Genomic DNA, 24657 nt, shown 5'->3' with positions numbered 1-24657 from the left:
CACTTTAAAATAAAACAAATTTTTTAATATTGGTTCAATACTAAAAAACTTATTCCGTTTTGAAATGTGTTCGAATATTAATAAGTATTATTAGGTAAACGAGTAAGACTACTCACTGCAGCGGTTCCTTTGGTACTAGTATTCGGAGGACAGGGTATGCAGAAGGTCTGCTGCGGCTCCGACTGATAGGTTCCCTTCTTGCACTGCATACATTCGTTCAAAGTTCCATTCAAATACGTCCCCGGCTCGCATACAGGCAACGAGCATTCTTCTATCACCGCGGAGCCCATATTCGGCGTGGTCCTGCCAATGGGACACTGCTGGCACGCAGCCTGGACTCCCTGAGTCCTGTAAGTTCCTCTTGGACACGGTTCGCATTTTCCTTCCACAGCCAGCTGTTGTCCGGACCCGCACTCGTCTCTGCATTCCTCCCGGGACACGGCTTCCGGTGTCCTCGTAGTTTTTCCCAATCCGCACAGCAAGCAAGAGAAGCTGCCCTCGTTCGGTTGATAGAATCCGTGGCCACAGCTACGACATAAGCCAGCCACGTCGTCGTAATACTTTCCCGCGGGACACCTTTCCTTGCAGTCGGCCGCGCTCCGTGCTCCTGGTCCCACCGTCACGCTGGGACGACCAGCGATCACAGGACAAGAACTGCATTTCAGTTGACCCGATTCGCTTTGGTAGCTTCCCACAGGACAGGACAGACACTGTTTCGTTTCTTCGTCGTAATACGTTCCCACGGCGCAAGGCACTGCAATTAAAAATTAAATGCATTTAACGTTTAAATAATAAAATAAAACTTTTTTTATTCTGTATTAAAATGCACAGTCGGGGAATTATAAGTCGTATTCAGATTTTCCTTTCAGTGAAAGTTTAAGAGCCTTACCACAGTCAGGTGCCATGACCACTTGTCCCACAGGGCAATCGTAATCAGATTCCAAAATTAGGGAAGCTGGGTCGGGCACAGTATTAGGTAGAATGTCGTGAACGTCGAACTGGTCCTCTTCTAGGATCAATCTTTCCAACAGAGTTTGAACGGTCGCTCTCTCGTTCGAGTTCGCGTTCAAAATCGGGTCGCTATAAAACAGAGAGCAGGATTAAGGAACTATAAATTGATGGATGTTCCGTTTTAGCGACAGGCAAGAAGAGAGTATGCGCAAGTATGTACAGCCGTTATCTGAAGGCGAAGGTAATCAGGCAGCCTTTCCATTGATTTCCTGGTCAGTGGCATCGGTTATCATCGACACCCATTAATTTGTTTTCTTTTGTATATGTTCACCTATATTGTTTTTAATGTATATCCTCATAGAGTATTGCCTCAGGTATTGTTCAGTTTAGTATTCTGTTAATGTCACAAACCAAAGCTATTTGGCATTTAAGGTTGCTCTGGCTATACAAGGTTCGAAAAAAATTATATACGTTGTAAATATAATATATTCTTTGATATTTATATATATGTGTATGTAATTTTTATTCTCATTCAATTGGTTCAGAACTCTTGTGAATTTAAAATAATATTTAATTTAATTATCTTCTAAGAATTCATTATTATTAATAAANGTTTAATACTTATTAGTAACGAATAGTAGTTTAGCTTATAGCCAAAACAGCCTTAAACAATTAAATGTATGATTGATTTCGTTAGACGTTTCATTCCTAAAAATGCTATTCTGAGTATTTCCTCGCGTGAGTTGAATAGTTACCCAACAGCTTGATCGATTTGATTGATTGTTATACGTTATTACCCTACTATGATTTCGTCCCTAAGCGTTTATCTAGTCCGTCGTTGCGTGAACAGTTAGTAACAACGTGCATACCGTTAGACTGCGATTGATCCAGCTGTCAAGGTTTTATTTATAAATTTGTTAATATCTTTTTCTGTACATCATTTAAATCGTTTCATCGCCCAATCCTCTTCTTGGATAAGAGAAGAAGAACGATTTCTGGTCTCTTTAGGAAACTCAATCTGATAATTAGTTCGAGTTTAGTAAACGTTATGATTTATTTTCCGTTATTATTCATGCATTCGCATCGAGATCGTTTAATGAGTCGTGATGTAACGTTTTCATTGTATTTAGAGCGATGAGATGAATGTTGGTAGATAAAACACCGATGACACATGTACAAAGTACGATTCCCGTAAATCAAATCGATTGGCTTATTCCTTACTTTATTGCCGGGAACGAGATCTCCACCTCGTAGGTATCGCTTCCTTGCCGAGCTTGTCTCGTTCTACGATGGAACACAAGTAACAAAATGTCTCAGTACCGATCGTTCTCGTTACTGCTTACAGTTTGCCTGATTTTCGTACAGTTTTCACGTGATCGTGTGACAAATACTACAGTATTATTTTATCGAGATCGTCGAAAATGTTTCGAGCCTCTGTCTTGTAAACTGCGAAAGGGTATTTAAATACTTACGGTTCAGCTGGGACTACCGCAGAGATTGTGTAAGTTCCACCGTCCTCTTCGTTGGTCTCTCTAGTCGTGCGCAGGCGGTGGTCGCATTGGACGTCGATGTGCAAATCTTTGCACTCCCGAGTTCCTAGAAATAAAAATGATTAACTTAACAAATAGAAAAACGAATGGGTAAACATCAAGGATATAAATGAAAACAAAGAAGGCATTAAGTTACGAAAATTAAAACGAGAAGTAAAGCCACAAACAGATGCATATTTCAGAGAACCTGTGCGAAAAGACGATGTATGCATGTAATGATGTTCGAATTACTGTAATAAACTGTGGAAAAAAGTTCTTAAGAAAAACAGTATAAAATATTTGTTTGCAAAATTATATAGAATCTTAGGTGAGAATGAAAAATGCGTTTACCTTCATAAGAATATGAGCAGAAGTTCCAGTCTCTGTTTAGAGAGTTCACAGCGTCGCGGACCTTCTTCTTGAGTACTCCTTGGCCGGCTTCATTGCAAAGAACCCACGTTGGGAAGTTCATTTTGATTCTGAATACACGCTGAGCTGGTGTAGCAGCTAAACGAAGAGAATTAATAGTTAGAAGAGAGTGAAGATGTAACAAAAAGGACGGAGACAGAAATGAAATTTACTTGTGCAAGCTGGATAGACGAGAGGTAGGGAGGGGTCGTTGGTAGGCCTCCAGAATCCTTCGGCACCGCAAGTATAGAACTTCGGAACTTCCTGAGAGAACCTCGAACCAGCGTTGCAGAAGATTTCGCAAACCTTGAACTGACCACCGGATCCCCAGTCCTTGCATTGTTGAGTTCCTCCGATCGGATCAGGCAATTCTGGGCAGAAATCAGCTGCGAGACAAAAACAATATTATATTATTATTATTACTTTATTACCGAGCACAAGTCCTCTAGAATATACAAAGGAAAACAAGAGAAATTAAGATACTAACAATAGATGTTGCAAACAGAAATTAAATAATAAAACAAATAATAAAAATTTAACGATAAATAAACTGCATAAGGAAAAAGAGAAACAAATAGATACTCTATGACTATAACAAAATTAACTAGTTATCTTGAACTAAAAATAAACTTAATAATAAGTTTCAACACAAGAAATGGGATAAAGAGAAGTTAATAAAAAAGTTTTAATTAAGGGCAGGAATTACGTAAAGTAGATGTAATTAGGGACGATACCGCTTGAGAGAGGATAAAAAAAGTTTAAATCAGAAAATCGATTTACGATAATGTTCACGCTATTAACGCTATTATGCTGACGATAAAGCGTACGATGGCTTTCCGATGACGGCAATTACAAGAGAATCTCGGTACATTAAGTTTAAAGAGCTGCAGCTGGATGATCTCAAGACTATACATATAAAGAACCGTTAAAGATTTTGTGTGTAAACTTCAAGTCTAGCATTAGCCGTCTTTGCTTCAAAGATAATAAATTAGTGCGAACTAGTAGCGTCTGGTATCATACACCATAGTGCCTATTATACAAAAGTTGATAATTTGCTAATTATTTGTTTAACTTATACTCACATAGCACGTAGACCTTGAAATTACAACTGGCAGAGTTCCCAGCCTGATCGTAAGCCACGTAGCTAATGTCATAAATTCCCCACATCAGTGTCTGACCAGATTTGTGACCGTTTTTCTCCTGAACCCTCGTTATGCCGACGTTGTCCACGAACCGTGGCTCGTCCCAGCTAACTATAGCCGAGCCGTTCTTGGCGATCACCCAAAGATCGCCCGGACAGTGTTCTACTTTAGGCGGGATCTTGTCCGATTCCAATTGTTGACACTTGTTACCACCGTATCCCGGTGGACACACTCTTTGTCCGCAATGCGAGGGTACCACTCTCTCCACGCCGCCGATCGTTTCATCGTAGCCTGCCCAGGTCAGCACCAAGCCTTGGTAAAGGACTGGTTCGGTGCGACAATCGCGAACTTGCTTCTGAATCTCGTTCGTCACGTGCAAGGCTCGACTCCAGATCTGTACCTTGGTCAGAGTTCCTTGGAAGCCTGCTTCGGTGTAACCTTTCGCGTTCTCACTCTGAGGTTTGCCTAACATCGCCCATGCACTGGAGAAATAATTTTTGTAAACGTATGATTAAATCTATGTATATGTATATATGTACTAAGCATCCCAGTATCGTGTATATGTATAGAATAGAAATATTTAATGCGCATAAATCAAGTTGAAAGATATTGAGGACTTTTTAAATATACATTGTTCTCCCTTTGGAGGAAAAATCTCTTTATTAAGGATAATTTTTTTAAAACCGCGACAGGCAATGCTAATAAAAAATAAACAAGATACATAAATAAATTAGTCGACAATTAAATTACACACAATTATAAAATAGATTTAATTAAATAATGAATTGCACTTACTAAGCTGGTAAGGACCTTCCACTTCCGTAACCCTCGGTTTTACTAGCAATTAGTCCTTCCGTGATTAAAACCAGCTCGCCACCATTCTCGCCGTTCCAAACGACGGCAACGTGATGCCACTGGCCATCGTTAATAGTTGCGTATTCCCTGAACGGTAGATAGACGTCTTGCAAGTCGTGGAACAGGGAAACTTGAATACCGTTGCTATGTGCTTGAATCATGAGTCTTCTATTCGTTGGAACATGAGGAGAACTGAAACATACAGTAAGAAAACAAATGTTGAACCAGTTCTACTAAAAATCAATAGAAGAATTTACGGTAATCTACCTGACGCCGTAGAGCGTGAAGAATATTCCAGCTTCGTCTTTCTGAGTATACTGTACCCACATCGCTACTGTCAAACTCTTCCTAGCCCCGGTAAAGAATGGGATCACTTGAGCCGCGCTACTGCGCGCTGGGTCGCTGAAGTACAAGTCGTAATCCACTTGAATAGCTGCAAGAGAACATAAACAATTTTACGTGCTGAAAGATTCTTTTTATTGGAGAAAAATTCAATAAATATTTTACATTTTCTGCAATCATCGCCAGTTAAGTTGAAGGGGCACTGGCAGAAGAATTTTCCAGTGAGATCGATGCAAGTTGCCGACGGTGGACAAGAGTTCTCCTTGCAGTCGATTATATCATCCTCGCAAGTTTTACCTAAATAACCACAGTTTTAAAAAATTTTTCTATTGACGTTACTAATTAATTTTTTAAATTAATCACCTGTGTATCCCGGTGGGCAAATGCAAGTGAAACCGGGGCCTTCGTCGAGGCACGTGGCTCCGTTCTTGCAAGCACCAGCTTGACAAGCGTCGTATTCGTACTGACATCCAATTCCGGTGAAATCATCGGGGCAAGTACAATTGAGTCCGGATCCGAAGTCCTGGCAACGTCCATTGTGCATGCAAGGATTTCCAATGCAGCGTTCTGGCGCTGTTTCACACTGCTTTCCATCCGTTCCCGACGGACACCTGTTTAAGTACATGCGAACCTCATTTGAAGTCGTCATGTTACGAAAGTCATCCTATACGTCAAGCGGATTATCTACTTACACACAGAAGTAATCCATGAACAAATCCACGCAGTTGGCATCGTTCTGGCAAGGATGGTTCTGACACATGCCGACGTCTATCTCGCAGTGAACTCCGGTCCAACCCTCTGGGCACATGCACTTGAACCCACCGACTTCATCCCTGCACGTGGCCCCATTGAGACAAGGGTCAGAGGCACAGTCATCGATATTGATCTCGCAAGACGCTCCGGAGTACCCTTCACGACAATGACACATGAAAGTGTTATCCAAATCGACACAGCGATCGGTTCCGACAGGACTGCATGGGTCACTGAGACATTCATCCAATTCTGCTTCACATTGGAGTCCGACAAAACCTGGCCTGCATTTGCAGACGAATCCTTCGAGTTGATCCACACAGGTTCCACCGTTCTGACAAGGTTCAGATGCACAGTCGTCGATAGTATGTTGACATTGCTTGCCAGTGTAACCAGGCTCGCAGGTGCAGGTGTACCCGTTGATCTGATCTATGCACTGGCCATTATTCATGCAAGGTTTATTAGAGCACTCGTTGACATTCGTCTCGCAAGCAGTGCCGGTCCATCCCGGTTGGCAGATGCACTCGTGACTGAATAAATTGTCCACGCATATACCGTTCAGGCAAGGATTTCCTGAACACAAGTCGATCTTCTCGTGGCAACGTTTGCCAGTGAATCCTGGAGGACAGTCGCAACTGAAGTCTGCGATCAGATCCGTGCAATTAGCTCCTAACAAACAAGGCTTCTCGGCGCAATCGTCCGTGTTGATTTCGCAGCTCTGGCCTTCCCAGCCTGGCAGACAATCGCACTTGTAACGGCCTTGTTGAAGAGCCACGCAGGTGGCACCGTTGTTACAAGGATTTCCACTGGCCGTGCAAGGATTTATCTATAAACGCCAAGATTAATATAAAAATAGATAACTGGATTAAACTGTCAGATGTACAGTAAACTTACAGTGATGTCACAGTCGACTCCGGTGTAACCAGACCGGCAGAGGCAAGTGTAATTACTGAAACCAGGTTCGTCCTTACACATGGCCCTTTCTGGACACGTATCGTTCGCGCAATCTGACTTCTCTTCTTGGCAATTGATCCCCGAGTACCCATTAGCGCACTGACACCTGTAGCCCTGTGGGAGGTCGATGCAAGTGGCTCCGTTGTAGCAAGGCTGCGAGGCGCATTCGTCGATATCAATTTCACAGCGTCGTCCGGAGAATCCAGCTGGGCACAGACACTGGACACCATGTCCCATGGGAACGCACAAGCCTCCATGCTGACAAACGCTATCTGTACACGTCACAGGCTTGCATTCCTCGCGTCCAACTGCGCCTGGACTGTCAGTGTACATGTTCGTTGGACATTCGACGCAAGTGATGGCTCCGTGCTGTGGTTGGAAGAAATCTTTTGGGCACTGGGCGCACGGGGCCAAGCCGGTGTCCGAGTACATGCCAGGCGAACATTTGGCTCTGCATCTATCTCGACCTGGTGCAGCCGGCTGATAGGTAAACGTTCCGGCCGGACAGGTTTGACAGTCTTTATAACCACCGACCGGTGGTTCGCCGGTGTAACTGTTCCTGGGACACTCCAGGCAAGGCACCAATCCAGTAGGAGAGTAGGTACCGTAGCCGCAAACTGGTATGCAGTCATCTATGCTCTTGGAACCCTCTTCGCGGGTGTACGTACCGAATGGGCAACGGAGACAGGATCCTTGCCGGTCACTGTTTTGGTAGAAGCCTTTCGGGCAGGATGTACATTGCTTTTGCTTCTCACCGGCGAACGTTCCCGCTGGACAGTGCACTGGAAATGGAAATAAAATAAATTATAGCTTGTTCGGTGATCGGGTTTTTAAAAAATCATTTTTCTGCAATTCTTTTGGTAATAACTGGAAGTTCGATACTTTCTGAAGATCATGTATTGAAGAATTAAGAGAATACTCACAGCATCGTGGAACGTCGTTAGTGTCCATGTTCAAAACTTCGCCGATGCTGCAAGTGAAACCTCGAGTGATGGAGGATTTTAGAGCTCTTAGTGGAGGGCACTGGTTGCCTATGGCAGACACGTTTAACAAAGGCTCTATCACTGCGCTCGTAGAAGGAACTGATAAATCGAAGATCAGATTCAATGTCGATCCACAAAGATCGTATAATTGTGGTTGACGTATAGCTGGAACGATGACAAGGATGAAGTCCATCTGAAATTCATGTCATCAATTAACAACTCGCAGTTTAATTGCCCCATTAATAATGATTACCAGAGAGGGATGCGTACGAGCGTTATGGAAAAAATTGAGATAGATTAGGATAGTATAAGGTAAAATTAGATTGTAGGAATAGGAGTCAACGAATATGTAAAATAATGATTACCTTCAACACATTTTCCTCGAGCAAGAAAGGCACCGATCTTACGAACGATACATTCATATTCACGTTCACAGCAGAGCAGCGTTGTGTCAGAATGTTATTCAAATTCATGTAGTACTGCGACATGAGATCTTGATATTGCGGCAGGCAAGATCTCGAAACGGCACCGTTTGCTCGATAAGTTACCGCGGCTACTACGTGATAATTCGCCTGTTGAGTGTCTGTAAAAGAAAAACAGGACATTTAAAGAATATGTATATTTTAATCAAAGTCCAAAATTCGGTGGACTCACTTTCCGAGACACAGTCAGGTACCACCGAAGACGGGGACCAGTGTTTAGCAACATCACAGGTGAACGTTTTCACTGGTGCACCATCGGTGAATCTGTACCCGTTTTTGCAAGTGGCGATGCATTGAAGTCCTTTATCACCAGGTACACACTTTAATCCCCCATTGGCCGGCGATTTCAATTCCCAGTCAACGCAGGGTGTCGCTTGGACAGAGACTTGGAAATGGCACACTGCTCTGTTCCCACTCGAGTCCGTGGCGTAAACGGTCACGTTCTCGAAACCACCGATCTGTATCACTGCTCTTTCTGGTACGAATGTGATCTTCACTGGACCAGAAGCATCCGTCGCATTGATTCTTCTACGCGTTTCGTTGAAGTTTACACTGTAGCTCTCCTGTCTTTCTACCAATTCTATCACGTAGCTCTGTGGGCAGCTGAGCTTCGGCGGCGTCACGTCTGTAAATTACGAAACAAACATTCAAATAATATTCTAAACTGGGATCGCCCGCGTATTTCCTCCCGTCACTCAAGTCACTATATGAAAAGATAAAAGCCATAGTAGTGTAATTCACTTTTCGGAATTGACAAATAAATGAAATTCTCTAAGAGCAAAAAGAGGTTTTTAAAACCAGTGAAGTAGCGACTAACCAGGTACGGTGATGTTGATCTCGCAAATGGCCACGTTCCCATCGTAATCAAACGCCACGTATTTCACCACAGTATCCTGGAACACCCTAAGCGGCGTCCTGAAACTATGAGGTTTTACTTCCAATCGAGCGATGCTTCCACTGTTATCGATAGCCGTCGGTTCAGTGAAATTCACGGGTAATAATCCACCATCAGGTCCCTTTTGCACGACAATCGGTTGCTGAGGGCAATTTTGGAACACCGGTGGCTCATTATCCACGCACGGTGAGAAACCATAATCGTAACCCAGTAGTGGTTCCGCGACTGGTTCTTCGCATCCCATTAGTTCAAACTTCAAGCAAGCGTTGTCCATGTAGCTAACTATTCCGAGGATCACGAAACGAGCTTGGACGTATTTAGGCAAAGTGATCATCGCTAGCTCTCCGTAATTCCCAGGGTCCCTCATGGTCAGGTTGAAGTTAGGGAAGTAGACCACGTAATTCTCGATCTCGCTCTGTTTGTAGAAGAACCTGATCTCCGTCGGTCTGCCAACGACGTCGTTCGTCACCACGCCTTTAACTAAAATCGCTTTCACCCTGTAAACTTGGCCCAAGTCGACGCTGACGTAAGTGAAAGCTTCTTGTTTTCCACACCACCCGGTCACGGAGTTCAGGCGAACATTCTTGGCCTCGTAGTTCGGCCTCTCCGATGTCGCATTGATCGCTGAGTCGGGAATTCGACCGGAAGCGAGCCCGAGAGGCTTTACAACTTTGCACTCCGGTTCTCGAACGCAGACTATCGGTCTAGGATTGATCAGTATGTACCCTGGCCTACTGCAACCAAACTGAACTTCCGATCCCTGTTCATAACTTCGTGCTATCTGGAAGCCGTCGCTGGGTCTTCCAGGATCTTCGCAGACTGGACCCTCGCATCGGAGGTTCCCGAAGTCCCAAATGGCATTAGCTTGACACCTGACCACGTTATCGTGTCGGTTAGTCTGCCCAGCTAGTTTGAACGTGTCCTGGCATCCGAAGAAGAAGGAGGATTGGTATTTGGTGTCTAAATATTGACCGTACTCGGCTCCAGGAGTTGGCAGAGGTTTTCCACAGTCGGCCCTCGGACAAGCTGGTTGCGATCCTGATAGCCAGTAATCTGGCAGGCCAGGTTTAGGGTCGTACACACATTGGCGGAAGCCTGAAGTAGCTGTGTTTCGAAGGTATCGGCCGTTGCTGTTGCACTTCAGTGTCACGTTCTCTTTGAATGGTACCAAAACACTGGCTTCGTCGGTACGAATCACGGATAATCCCTCGTTCTTGTCGTCTGGCAGCGATACGCACTTGGCATCTGTAAAAATAACAACATTGACCGATTCTAATGAAACTTTACACATACATATAATTTAAATACATCTGCAAATAGTCCTTCTCTTACTTCTTTGAGATTTTCATCAATAGCAATTTTTTTAATTTTTTTTTTCGATCCAATATTATAAAAATCATTTTAAACTGTCTCCTAATATTAATGAGAGTAACTGTACATCGGTCTGTGACTGATTTCTGTACTCCGATTAATAACTAAATAAAAAACTAAACTTACATTGGCACTCTGGAGTGGTTCCGTTCCAAACTCCGCTCGACGTGCAGATAACAGCAGAGGATCCGGACAGTACGTATCCGAAGTTGCACTGGAACTTCACTAGATCCCCAAAGTGATGCTGTTGCTGTAGAAAAAGACACGAAATAAAATCATAAAATAAAATGATCGCAAAAAATAAGGAAAATTCGAACCTTGGTCGACAATAATTTCCCGTTCTCCGGCGACGCGAGTGCTGGGCACATGACAGGCACGCAGGTTTTGTTCTTCTGATATAAATCGCCGTCCCTTTCACCGGTTTCGTATCTCTCAATATAAAAACCAGCAGTCCCGTTCCCTTTGTACAATTCGTATCCCGTGTTGCACATGCAAGAATAGCTCCCAGGATTGTTTATACATTTCTGCTGGCAGCCGCCGTTATTAGTGGCGCACTCGTTAATATCTGTGCACTCTAAACGGGTGCAACCCATGATTTCGAGCTTTAGACAGGGCGCGCCAACGTAATCTTGAATACGGAATCTTAGATAGCGAGCTTCGATCGGAACAGGCAGATTCAGAACGGACAAAGTTGGTTCGAGTATTCTGAACTCCACCGGTGTTCCATCTGGATTGGTATAATCTTTAAAGGTGTCAGTCAAGTTGTCGGTATACTGAATTCGAACTGCTGACGTGTAAGCTATGTTCCCATCGACTCTGGAAACGATCTGCGTACGGAAACCACGGATGATCGTTGGAGCCTTCATGTCGATCATCACCCAGTTTGCACCTGGCTCGATGTTGTTCCCGCACCATCCGTCACCATTGTTCAAACGTATACCCTGTATTAAAGTTATTGAGATTAAGGAAAATGAAATTCAAATGTCTAATTTATTTCTTTTTGGTTACTCACGGTTTTGGTATATCCGTTCTCAGAACTAGAAACTGTGATAGATTCGTCTGAAATACCGCCATTGATTAATCCGAGATCGCCTATTGGCCTGCATTCCATAGTTGGAGCGAAGCCAGGCTTGCACTTGCACGTAAACGCGCCGGGATTGTTGAGGCACTCCGTCGACGCCAAATCGCATTGGCTTGATGCGCATTCATTTATATCTGCGTAGAATAAATATATAATATACGAATTTCTGATACAAACAATTTTATAACTTCGGAATAAAATTGAATTTGCATAAATTGTATGAAATAATAAAAATTCATGCAAGGATGTATAAATGATAAAACAAATTTCTATGTAGAATTCATTTTTTTAACTGATACCATAAATATTTTGTTTCGCATGATATGCAAAGTACCTTCACAAGTGGGAACGTTGTCGAACTGTTGACTAGGTCCGCATTGTATGATGTTAGACCCGGACAATTTATATCCCCTGTTGCATTGCACTCTGGCCTCGTCGCCATAAAAGTATTCCCTACTCGTGTCGACTACGAAACCGTTCTTGATCGTAGGCAGCAACGGGCACTTTGCACCTACACGGATAAAATAAGCATCATCGAAGCGTATATAGAAACATTTTGAAATCTGTTGCGAACAATGCTTACGAGAACAAGTTGGCACCTCGTCGGACCACGTTCCGTTGCTCATGCAGAGAATTACCGGATGCCCGCTTCTGACGTATCCCGGTTCGCACTCGAACCGAACGATTGTCCCATAGCTCCGTCCGCCTCCGTTAAGAATGGTAATGTTCGAGTGCGGCGCTTCCGGAAGTGGCGAACACTGTGAGGCTGTAAATATAATTAAGTATGAATATACAAGAGAATTTAATAAAATTCTTGTGCGGAAAGTTAAAATTTACCTAAACAAGAAGGCTTCTTTTCCCATCGGCCATCAGCCATGCAAGAGATCTTCTCGGTGGGTCTACCAGATGGGAATGCAAAACCAGCATAGCACTGATAAGTAGCTAAGCCTCGATAAGTAACATTCGAAGATCCGATGGAAAAACCATTATCGATCTGTGGTACCGGACCACAGTAGACTTCCTGACACTTTGGTATATATGTGACGGACCAGTTCCCGCCCGGAAGGCACTCCGTGATGATTTTTGGTTTGCCAGTGGCGAACTCCTGACCCAGGGGACACGAGAACGTGACCGCTGTACCGAACGCGGTATCTCTGCTGGAGGCTAGTGCTCCCTCGCCCGATTGAAGATACGGACAATCTGAAAAAATTTCGTATTTGTGAACTCCGGAAAAGAAAAGTGAAAATACGTATTGGACTACGTGTGTCTGTTTATAAATTTGCATACTGTGTAAAAATTATGCAGATTAAATAAAGTATTTGAAATAATTCATCATTTCATTTGTTTTGTTATTTGAAGTAGGATATGTCGATTCTTGCGAGAAATAATACTGAGATTTTCGCGTTACCTGCTGAGAACTCTGCTTGCCAGCCGGAACTGCTATGAAGAGCATCGGAAGTGAACCTGACCAACATTTCTCCACTCTCTGCAGTCAAAGTGATCTTTGGTGTGGTGCTGGACGTGAAACCGTTCCCAGGATGCAAACGAAGACCATTGGTATTCGGACCATCGTATATCTACCAGAAAAACAAATAAATCAGCAACTATTCCTTCTTCAAACATAAGGAAAACAATGGCTCTGATTTACCTGCACGAAGTCAGTCTTGTGAACGTTGAAGTTGACGAACTTCAACGACAACGGACCTCCCTGAGGATTCTTCACTTTGTACAAACATTCCTGATTGTTAGGATAATCGTTTAAGCCGAACGACGGCGACTGCACTGTGCCGTTTCGGGCAATAATCGTCGCCTTGCAACCCTGAGTATATCTAATACTGAATCCTCTTCTGGAATCGCCGAGGCTTGTCTTGAAGTAAAGATACAGATTACTACCGGTTGACATAATCACTGTGGGATTGTCCTCCGATTTTCCGGTCAGTCTGGCTATCGGCCTGCTCATAGGCGAGTCACCGTCCCTGATTAAAATGTAATCTCGATTCATTTCGAAATCCAAATCCTCGATCTAAAAATTGAAATAGAAAAATTACAATTTCATTAAAATAATACAATTTGTTGGAACTATTGGGTTGGCAATTATGTCCATGTGGGCAGAAGTACACTCAATTTCTTTGACACACAAGGTAGATTAATTTTCTACATTCGTATGGGATGGACTGTCATTGACATCGATCGAATTAATTTACTTAAACCGAACGAACTGATCCGGCAACCCAACATGAAATTGCAGCATGAATTCGGTACCTCCAGCGACATTATGCGACCGGGCTGTGCCTGCAATATGTACAGACACTCTAATCCTCCAGGATAGTTTTGCGGATATCCAGGAGAAGTGAGAACTTGTCCTTGGGGAGTCGCCCGTAGAATCCCGCCACAAGTTTGCGGCTCGGTTTTCCACGAAGCCCGGAAACCCTTCCTCTCCACCGACGAGTCCGTGCTGAATTTGATGATCATGAAGTTCGACGCCGAGATGAACAGCTTATTGCTGAGCTCTTGTTTACCGGATAAGGTGGCGAGGTTCACGGATTTCTCCTCAGTTCTACCGCCGACTAAGATTTGAACTATATCAAAGCTTTTCTCTGTTTCGAACTCTTGGAACTGGAATAAAAATTATAATTAACTTTGTCTTCGGTATAAAAAACATTATATCGAACAATGTTACGATACGTGAACAAAAATGTACCTGTAACAGGATATTGTGGCCTTGGGGCCCTTCCAAGGTCCATTTACAATTGCTAAGGGGTGCATATTTGTGTGGATAATTAGGACTCTCGACGACGTCACCGCTACTTGCCATGTAAAACTGGCAGTTGTTAGGACAGTCTATCTCGTCTGAGAAGTCGCCGCAATCGTCCTGCTTGTCGCATTTGAACGCAGCGTTCACGCACTTCCCGTTCGAACAATGAAAAGAGCCTAAAAAGATTGACGAGCCAAGATATTAATTATCGACATTGGTCCTGTTACTCGATGGATCTGAATCGAGTTATTTACCAGCTGGACAGGCCTCGGCACGACACATGAAAGGGAGCAACGATTCGCACGTGGTCAATTCCCAGGTTTGCCGGTCATCCGACAATGTGACGTCGACGCATTCGCCTGACTGCGGATTCGGCTGCCTCGATGCCCAGAAACCTAAAAGAGCCAATTCAATGTCACTGACGTTCTCGTTTTTTAAAATGGTTCACAGAATTTAATTTGTATAATATTTAAAAAAATTATGTAATAATTAAAAAAAATGTAATAATCATAGAAATCACATTGACCAGTTTATTACATTGAAAAGAGATTTATTTATACCTTTTTGGCGAACGATATTAGGGGAAGCGAATTAAATGAAACAAAATGTTATGCAAATACATAATGCGGTAGACGAGCAATTTGCTCGTACCGGAACAGACATAAAAGCGACGGTATCTGGGCATTGTTGTGGGAAAAGTGTGTCTTCGTGCCGCGTACACGGCGCAGTTCCGCGTTTCCGTGACCTCGATGGAAACCGGCCGGTCTGCACGTGTGTTCGATCGTTGGAAAAGCTAGCGATCCAGTTCCCTAACTCACGCATCATCGATACATCGAAACTCGTCGAACAGTTCAGATTTTCAGTTTCTGATTCAGTCCGAACTTTATCGATGACTTTCATAGATACACAAGATTCAATTTATGCGAATTATTTATATATTTGTGCCGGCTATTGTGAAAATGTTTCTGGTCAATGCGATTTTCATTTGTATTACATCAGACTGATATAAAATATCAATATTATACATAGAGTGTGGATCTTCGTACGAAATAAAACATTTAAAATACTTATCATTTAGATCATTTTTATAATTTTTGGGATGAAATCGGCGGACAGGTAATTTTACAAACCAGCGTATTGGGAGACGAGCATCCCAGCGGCGGATTCGAGCGTGTTGGTTCGTAAATCGTCGAGGGATGCTAGGCCGAGCCAGTAACGATCCAAATGCCGGCCGATCATGCTCGCGGACATGTTGTTCTCGCTGTACGACTCCACCACCATCAATTCGCTGCCGTACCTGTAATCGCATGCCAATTCGTCTATCTCTCTCTCTCTCTCTCTCTCTCTCTCTCTCTCTCTCTCTCCGTTCTAACGTATAATAACGCATCCCGCGAGTTATCTTATCCTGTTTCTTCTCCCTTTGTTCTACGTCCCATATTGAACCATCGATCCATTTTGTATATTTCAAAATGAATGTATAGAATTTATAGAATATCAACTTTATGACAGAATTTTAAGGAGCTAGGGTAGTCACGTGACTTTTTTAACATTCGTCGATAAATTGACGTACGTTTTTCTCTCTGTTTTATTGATAACCAGGCAAAAATAGCATAAAATATGGATTTGCTGGTCTATATTTTTCATTCTTATATGAGAAGACTTTTGGGTCTTCAAGTACCTCTTTGTGAAGACAAAAGTTAATGGCGTACTCTGGTATTGATTTAATTCAGAATGATGTATTTTAGATATAAAAATGCTGATGAACGAAGGCATTGTAACTATGATTTTTCATCTTTTTCGTAACGTTCATAAATATCAGCATTGTCTGATTAAATAATGACCGATGCTTTAACTCTCATCCTTCCAAAGAGGTACCTGACGACTCAAAAATCTACATATGAGGCCGCTTAGTTCTATAAATCTATATTTTTGGCCAATTTTATGGGTAACATTGACATTCTTCCTTATCCCGGCCCTATCGAAGTCTACCTCTTTAAGATTCGATAGTAAAGATAATTGTGAAATACAGCAACTTGAGGTTGCAACACTAACGCTCGGTACAACGTGATGAGAATATCAGACCACTTACCTCCTGCATAATTCCGCCGCCTTTTCCCAAGAATGCCTGATGTTGAAGAATTTGTAACAATGTGTACCTCTCAGTTCCCATCCTGCGCATAAAACATTTTAATTGTCATAATTCGAATCAATGATCAATCCTTCATAAATAAAAATTGATAATCTTGATAATACAACTTCGTGTTCGTTTCATTTCTTATAATAAATTCACTGGCAATTAGCTTAAATTTAAATTCTAATTAATTTCGCTGATTTTAATATTCGTCCATGAAATTAGAGTAAACATAGTGTAATGAGAGCGTAATATGATAGAGGTATGATATCATCGTTGGGGGATGGATCAGGTGACACGATCGATGAATTTACGAATGAAAGGGTGAAGCCTTTGACGTCGGGTGGGACGCAGGAAACGCGGTTAACCGGTGACCCATACAGACGGTGACGGACATCGACGACCTCGATTGTTTTTTAGTGCGAGCACCGAGAGTCAGAGGTAGGTCGGTGGGTAAACGGGTAACGCATTGTAAAAGAGAATCGACACTGGTGAAACGCTTCGTTTAGTATCAGTCGCGTTGTCGTCCGTCTGATTGTCGAGAAACGTATTGTTATTTTCTGTTTTCTCCATTTCGTGTAATAATTATTAGAACGTGTAGAAAATATGAAAGTATGATGGATGAAACTATGAAAAATATCAATGATTGATAAGAACTTTTGACTATCATTAATATTTTATTTTTCAAAAAAGGATAAGCAGCTTCGTCATTTAGATTTCTATTTATAAATATGAATAAATTAGCTAAAGTGTCAAAAAATTCATTGAATGAAATAAGTAAAAAATAAGAATATGATGGCCCTTGCTTGAGAATATTTTAACGATTATAATTGGTATATGCGTCCGCGCAAACTGTTGATGTCTACCTGCTTTGAACTCGACAAGAAAGAAGCGATGGCGGCCTTCCTTTCATTCAAAAGGTCAAACGAGCATGTTTGCAACGTGTGTACAATTCTCCTTGCACTTATTAACATATCTCGATTTAACACACGCAGTATATTCTCCATTAACATTCCCAAGTCTGACTTTCATCCATACATTATACAACGTTCATATTGCAAAGTGCATATTGCAATGTTTGAATGATAAAAAAACAATGCCTATGTGAAACAGATTTCTTAAACTGATACTATAAATCCGGAATTCGATGAAAATTTAAAAGGGGTCAATAATTATCGAAGGGTTGGTTGGGGTTCGATGCATCGGCGATTGATCTCCATAATCAAGATCCCATCGATTATTAAAAAAAAGTGATAATTAATTGTTTAAAAATGGAGTTCGAGAAAAATATGTCAATATAAAATTGGCTACTGAACCAGCATTATTTAATTTTCTCTCTTCTTATCTAGTGGAAGCAGGCTTTAGTCAAGTCTTAATAACTTACTACGAAAAACAAAAAATAGGTTGAATATCTTTGAACGACATGAGAATTATGTTCAACAATTTTATACCAAATATTAAAAAATTCAATAAATCAAGCAGAGTCATTATATTAATTAAAATCGTACTGTGTAATTGGAATCTATGATTCTATTTCTGAATACTTGTTTATATTTGCAGAATTAGGAATTATAATAGGAAAAAATAGTAAAACATAAATTTAACAAATTATTGTTTTCAAGACTATTGTTCATATTTTTAACTTATTTTATTTATTTTATATTATAGAGAAAAATGTAAAGGTTGTTCTAAAGGGCAATGCAAGAAAAGGGTTGCTAATTTAGTTTATTTTGCGTAAAAGTAAATTAATATCCCTCGGTATAAAGAAGTTCCAATCATCAGCCATTACAACATTCTTCGATGCAAAACTGCCGGTAGTTCTAACGTTAACGGAACCAGTCTCCGTCAGCTGTGCAATCTCTATTTAACCTCTATCGATAAGAATCGTCGGATGATCGGTCACCTGCCGGATGCTCCACTTTTTGGAATCCCGTTCGAGCCGCGAATCAACTGAGTCGCGAATCCGTGCACAGTATATTTTTAGGCTCGGTCCTTCGGCGCCTAACGACTCGACGAAGGAGGAGGAAAAGAAGGATTCACGGTTTAGGAATGCCGTCCCGTTCTCCGCCTTCCTGCTGTTTGGATCCACGTCTACCTGTACGATCCTACGGCCACGGTATGCCATTATCGAGCAGGTCGAGAATTTTGGGCCAGCTGCCCGTTACCACGTTACTGGGAAATAACTCCGGACCGTGGAAACCTCGTTGGTCACGCTCGAAGGATGCAACCGGCCTTGAGCTTGATTTTCGTGGTTTTCGGCTACCTTTAATGCCCCTCAGAATTTATTTCTCACGTTTCTCCGACGAGCTTGTAAAACTCCTTGGAAGCTTTAATTTAGCACTTCAAATTGCAGCCTTCTCAAATTTTTTTTTATTCTCGAGATAAATTATACAGTCCTTCAAGAACCTCAAGGATCCTCGCCGGCATGGCCGAATTAAATTCGCGAAATTCGAACATTCTTGTCTCGTCGTTAGGTCCGGCTTGATCAAAACGTCTCCAGCTCACGCGACAGAACACGGTTAACGACCAAGTATGTAGCTTCATACTGGTATGTACGTACGTGCAACCTACTTAATTGCGCTGCCAGTAACGAGGAAAAGTGGAGCAGCGTTACGAATGGCCGAACTCTTATCCCCGTTGTCCCTCGCGTGATTTATTCGCCGTACGCGTCTCGCCTCGGGCTCGTCCAGTTTTTAAATTCAACTCATTCACTAAAGACGGTACACCGATAACAGAATTAACTCTATCTAAAAGGAAAATAACACTTTTCCTACTTATAGTCTAACAACATTTTCTTGCGAATCTCTTCCCAGCCTCCAGAGATTATTTCAAGTTTTTTCAAAGCATGACCTGGGTTCAGGTGTTTAGGGAACTACCTGGTCAGGTACAGGACTACCAGGTGAGGGTGAATTCTTTTGAAACGGATTTACCTGCTGAAGACAGATGATTCAGGATACAAAGAAAAGTTTTTTGTATTACTCACCGTTCGGGCAGGTGAAGATATTGCTGGATGGAATCTGAAACATAGAAAACGAGCATTAGAAAGCATTATTATAGCATGGTAACATAAGGGATCGTTCCCTTGCTATTCACTCCCGTATGCAAGAATTTCATGCGATAAATTTAATGATCGGTACGTTGTGTAACAGCTGCAAGAAAGTCGAATGAACGTGAAATTGAATATGCAAACGACATTGACAAGTTTCCTAAAGCTAGAAACCACGTTTCGATATCACGTCGATCAGCGACGCGTTTAATTAGCTCGTGACGAAACTCGTAGATGTTTCGTGGGATAAGACTGTGCGAATTGAAGCCGGAAGAGCGCGGGAAACCCGCGTGTTACGACGTCGATTACATAAAAAGTCGTGGTTGTCGCGTCTTCAAAGAGGAAAGTTCATCGTTCTCCTCGATTCATTCCGGCGTTTTCTATTTTCTTTTTTTTTTTTTCTTTCTTTTTCGGGATCAACCGGTGTGGATCCTCGCGGACATGGAAACAGCGCGTGCGTGTATTGTAACATGGGGAGAAAGTGAACAACGACAATCTAGCGGTAAATCTCGGTTTTGCGCCCATCTTCACCGAGACTCACAGGTCGGCAGGTTCGTGAACGGGCAGGCGTACGTGGAACACAGGCGCAAGTTCCCGTGAGTTTTCTTCACGTACCAGAATATCAGTGACATAACGGTCAGCTGCATTCCTTCGAGACGTGCGATGAGCCAAGCCGAGAAGCGGTAGAATTCCAATCGGAGAGATTCTTTATTTTCCGAATTTTAAAAAAAGAATAGGATAGTCGATAGATGGACTGTTCAGCTAATCCTGAAGGTTTGCTTTTTAGAATTAACTATTTCGAAAAATCATAATTGTTGTGCAAATGAAAAATAAACATAATGAAACTAATTGAGTAAAATGACGGAAATTGTACTAGTAATTCTTATTAAAAATAAATGGATGATAGTATTGATAAATATTATTCTTTGCATAGAAAACTACCTTAAAAACAATTTTTCTTTTCTAATTACTGTTTGATGTACGTTCACCTGTCTAGTAGATAGTATATACTGGGCACCATCAATCTACTTGCTTACCCTAAAGACTTTTAGTATAGGGACATAGTCTTCATTTTCATTCATCAAATTAAAGAGGGTTTATTAACAAATATTTACTGAAATTAATTTGGCAGAATAAGAAGTGGAATATCAAGGCACTGTTCTTCTCTACTTGCCTATCCTAGAGATTCTTACTATGAAAACATAGTCTTCATTTTTATCTATCATCGTAAAAAGGATTGATTAATAAATATTTAATCAAATGAAATTGATATAAAATGCAATATCAACGAAATTAGAGATTCTCTTCACAAATGGACTTTCAAATAAATGTAAATAATAGTTAACTATTTTCATATTACAATTTCTGTATTTATACCGTGAGTAATTATTAAATTACACTTAATGACGATAAAGATACAAAAATAATGACATGAAAATAATGAAACAACGATGGAGAGTAAAGAATGCTGTAGCAATATATAAAAACAATAGAACAAGGAATCCTTTCCCTGACTGGTGCTTCCTATACTCGAAATGTTGCAATTGTATAGTTGGTAACATTGTTTGCGCGCCGGATAGGGCACACGCGTTCACGGCTCGGTCTGAAATTCACTTTCACCTCACACACGCCGCGTCCACGTCTGCTGAGCAAGCGGCCCCGGTCGCGATGGTAAACTCCTGCGAGGTCGAGATGCCAACTACTTCGTACTCGAAACGCTCAATTTCTCAAGAATTCCTAACCGATCTTAACTCTCTATGATAGGAGATTGAAGATCCTCCGTTTTGCCTAAGAAACCTTAACGAGATCTTCAAAATATTCTTTCCTTCGATCATTTCTTCTTATCTTAAACATGGCATTCTATTACAAACTCGTTATACTAGATTTATCAAGATCTATCAACAATTTCTTGTTTCCTATATTTTGATCCCGATAGGATATATTTATTAATGATTCGATTTCATTTCTCAGGAAGTTCTAGGTAAACTGGACTTTATGTAATAGAAGATTAAAAATCCTCCATTTTATCCAAGAAACATTAACGAGATTTTGAAAGTATTTTTTCTTTTCATCATTTTTCTCTATCCTAAACGTGGTACTCTATTATGAACTCGTTATATGTAGTAGATAAGATTTGATTCATTAATATCTATTAATAGTATCTTGTTTTCCATAATTTGCTCCAGATAGAAATGATTATTATTACTATATTACTATGTTACGTGTATATTAGACATTATAAAAAAAGTAAATATGTAAAATAAATTTTTTGAGTATTTTACTTTATAAAAAGCCACTTTTACCACTAAAGCATTGAGATACATTTCCATCTTTTGAAATTCTGTATATTTTTGTATATACATACAATATTTTTATTTTCTGTACATTGAATTTTCTTGTAAAATTCGAAGTCTAATAACTAGACTGATTTTATGCATTTACGGAAGAATTGAATAAACAAGAAATAAAAAAGAATGAATGTAATCTATTAAAATATATGAAATATCAAAAGCTGCATGCATATCACAAAGCTTGAACGGTGAAAGAAATATATATGTAAATCGCATTATTCAAATTCGTACCATAACGTTTTATTTTGCATAAAACCTGCAGAGTACTAATGACTAGAATGAACTAGAATGAACTTCTATTATTCAATAAGTGTATCACAAATAGAATTTAATAACAAATCCTAAGAAAATGGTAATAAAAAGTTGCAAGCCTACTTTTCAACCTATATCCGTTCGCCACAGTTCGCACGATTAAACAAAGGCGAACGCTACGTCATCGAAAACTCATAATGGAAGGATAATCGACTCACCTGAGATTCCGTTAGCTGAAGATGGCACAAGAGGACGGCGAGCCATACGGCCGCCAATTCTCTTATCAGCATATTCCTGTAACAGAAATAAAGAATCTCGTTTGAGTGACCTGTCGCCTGCGTTCTATTTGGAGAAAGAAACCGGAGGAAGAGAAACAGTGTTTGAACAAGTAGTATCACTCTGGAACGGGGCAGACCTTGACACTTCCAGAATGCATAATTCATACTCGTACGTGTCTGACATTTAAAACTTTAAGTAAGAACAAAATGTTCTTATATAATTCAACAATGAAAGCCTACTTTCTATCAAGCTACGAATAAAATATTTTCATCTTATCCAGCTATCCAGTAATTATTTACGGGTCATTAAACAGTAACGAATAATTAGGGAAAGTGAAACTGTCTCAGGGATTACGACAGCCTCTTCGTTGATGACAGACGTGTTATATAACAAGTATCAGGTGTAAAATTGGTGATCATAACTCGTTAACGACGATAACAGCAGCGCTCGGTGTAATCAGGTAAGTTCAACGATAGTTATCGTACGGCGAAACACGCGGAAGATAAGACCGCGTTCTATGTATAGGAATTGTACACCGGTTCCCATAAAATTCCTTACGGTTTCTGCGGCTGAATTGTGGCACACCAGTTGCATACCTCGCCGCGTAACCGAGAACCGTGATAAATCTCCCGGACATCGGGTTATTATTTAATGACGACGCACTATGCCTAGCCGTTTACGGTCCCAGTCGTAGTTACACTGACGTTAATTCGGTACAAATCGTCTAACGCTTTGTCTATCGGATAATTAGGTGCTATTTGTCTCTGGCTCTATTATCCTTTGTTTGGAACGTAGCTTATGACTAGACTGCGGATTTTAGATCTGCAGAAAACATGAAGACTGCAACGTGCGTGTGCAAAATTGTGCAGAATATGAAAAAAATATCGTTAAAATTATTAAAGGTTTGAATTTGCATTCCATTTTTTAAATTGACATCAAATGTTTTATTTTGTATAAAAATTCGCTATCTGTGGTAAATTACTTTGCGATCATCGGATAAATAATGTTCTTAGTTGGTTAACTAGTTAATTGGTAAAGAATTGAGTAATCTAATATTCTGAACTCCACCGAACCGGGGATTTCATCAGCGTCTACACATTTTTAACCGAGGAACGATTAAACGAAGCGCGAGGGACAGAAGAGAAGGGCAACGACTTCGATTTCTCCGTGGAGGAACACGCGCGTTGTTCGTCGCAGGAGGAATGGAAAGACATACGGTCCGATGGATCCCCATGGTGAACCGTTATGTTTCCACCGATAATCGACGAACCCGTGGCAACGGCGACGTGAAGGTGGCACTCCGGCCAGATTTCCCGCAAGCGTAATCGTAATCTACGACTTCGGCAGACTTCCTGTCGATTGCAGCCTAACGGGTCTTCCGGCCAGGTCGACTGCGTCCTGTCGTTGCCGCGTCGGAACGCATCGCGCGGATACGAATAAATCGGCGCGAATCGATTAGAGGAGCGACCCAATTATACTCGACGGAGGAAGCAGCCAGCGAATACCGTTACCGGGTATCGAGAACGTGTGGCTGCATTGTCTAACTGCGGTTAATTAACTCTCATCTAACTCCCGAATCTAAAGATTTTACGCAATGTCTCATTACCTTTCTCGGTTTTAGTACAGCTGGTAACAATAAATCTGAGCCAGCTTGTGTTAATTTCTCCTATGGGGGACAAAATTCAAAACGAGTAACAAATCTATGGCTGGTATTCAGAGTCGATACTTATATTTAAGATCGCCTTGAGCATTTGCTTAAGTCTCTGTTTTTTATACACGACAGGGACTGGAAGTGTGGGATAGACAGGGTTAGCAAAGGATGTATAGGCTATATACTTAAACTATTAAAAAGCTATCTGCAAAATTTTAAATCAATTCATGGGTTTTTTGAAAAATTATAGTGACTTAAAATTTGCATGTACTCTTATGTACATCAGCCAAAGAAAACTTTCTGGTATTTGGTGTGCACGCACGAAGTTAAAAGAACTGACTTGAGGAAATACAAACCTAAAAAGTTTGGAATTTTTGACGCCTTTTAGAATATATTTCGATATTTTTCGATATTTTGACAAAAAAAAATTTTTTGATTTTTTCGAAATT

At 41.2% G+C, this 24657-nt stretch overlaps 1 protein-coding gene across 2 annotated transcripts in view; it reads right to left on the bottom strand.

Moving 5' to 3' along the window:
- uif (sushi, von Willebrand factor type A, EGF and pentraxin domain-containing protein uif) overlaps positions 1-24657 on the bottom strand; it is a 41323-nt gene that overhangs the window by 2318 nt on the left and 14348 nt on the right. For both annotated transcript variants that reach the window (XM_018037779.2, XM_026810785.1), the window contains 32 exons: positions 22497-22572; positions 19613-19646; positions 16588-16669; positions 15629-15795; positions 14753-14893; positions 14445-14674; positions 14006-14359; positions 13392-13766; positions 13152-13320; positions 12581-12943; positions 12327-12509; positions 12078-12254; positions 11675-11877; positions 10980-11603; positions 10789-10912; positions 9214-10536; positions 8569-9021; positions 8280-8497; positions 7855-8107; positions 6872-7713; positions 5920-6803; positions 5591-5838; positions 5393-5524; positions 5153-5318; positions 4826-5077; positions 3971-4512; positions 3062-3274; positions 2832-2987; positions 2424-2547; positions 2173-2235; positions 890-1080; positions 117-754 (listed from right to left, as the gene is read on the bottom strand). In XM_018037779.2, the coding sequence (XP_017893268.1) occupies positions 117-754; positions 890-1080; positions 2173-2235; positions 2424-2547; positions 2832-2987; positions 3062-3274; positions 3971-4512; positions 4826-5077; positions 5153-5318; positions 5393-5524; positions 5591-5838; positions 5920-6803; positions 6872-7713; positions 7855-8107; positions 8280-8497; positions 8569-9021; positions 9214-10536; positions 10789-10912; positions 10980-11603; positions 11675-11877; positions 12078-12254; positions 12327-12509; positions 12581-12943; positions 13152-13320; positions 13392-13766; positions 14006-14359; positions 14445-14674; positions 14753-14893; positions 15629-15795; positions 16588-16669; positions 19613-19646; positions 22497-22568 (9996 nt within the window). In that variant the 5' untranslated portion in view covers positions 22569-22572. The remainder of the gene's footprint in view (positions 1-116; positions 755-889; positions 1081-2172; positions 2236-2423; positions 2548-2831; positions 2988-3061; positions 3275-3970; positions 4513-4825; positions 5078-5152; positions 5319-5392; positions 5525-5590; positions 5839-5919; positions 6804-6871; positions 7714-7854; positions 8108-8279; positions 8498-8568; positions 9022-9213; positions 10537-10788; positions 10913-10979; positions 11604-11674; positions 11878-12077; positions 12255-12326; positions 12510-12580; positions 12944-13151; positions 13321-13391; positions 13767-14005; positions 14360-14444; positions 14675-14752; positions 14894-15628; positions 15796-16587; positions 16670-19612; positions 19647-22496; positions 22573-24657) is intronic.

Source organism: Ceratina calcarata, unplaced genomic scaffold (genome assembly GCF_001652005.2).
Source record: "Ceratina calcarata isolate Rehan_Ccalc_2016 unplaced genomic scaffold, ASM165200v1 scaffold178.2, whole genome shotgun sequence".
Lineage (NCBI taxonomy): Eukaryota > Metazoa > Arthropoda > Insecta > Hymenoptera > Apidae > Ceratina > Ceratina calcarata.
The sequence above is the reverse complement of the archived record's forward strand: the minus strand, read 5'-3'. Positions and strand labels throughout refer to the sequence as shown.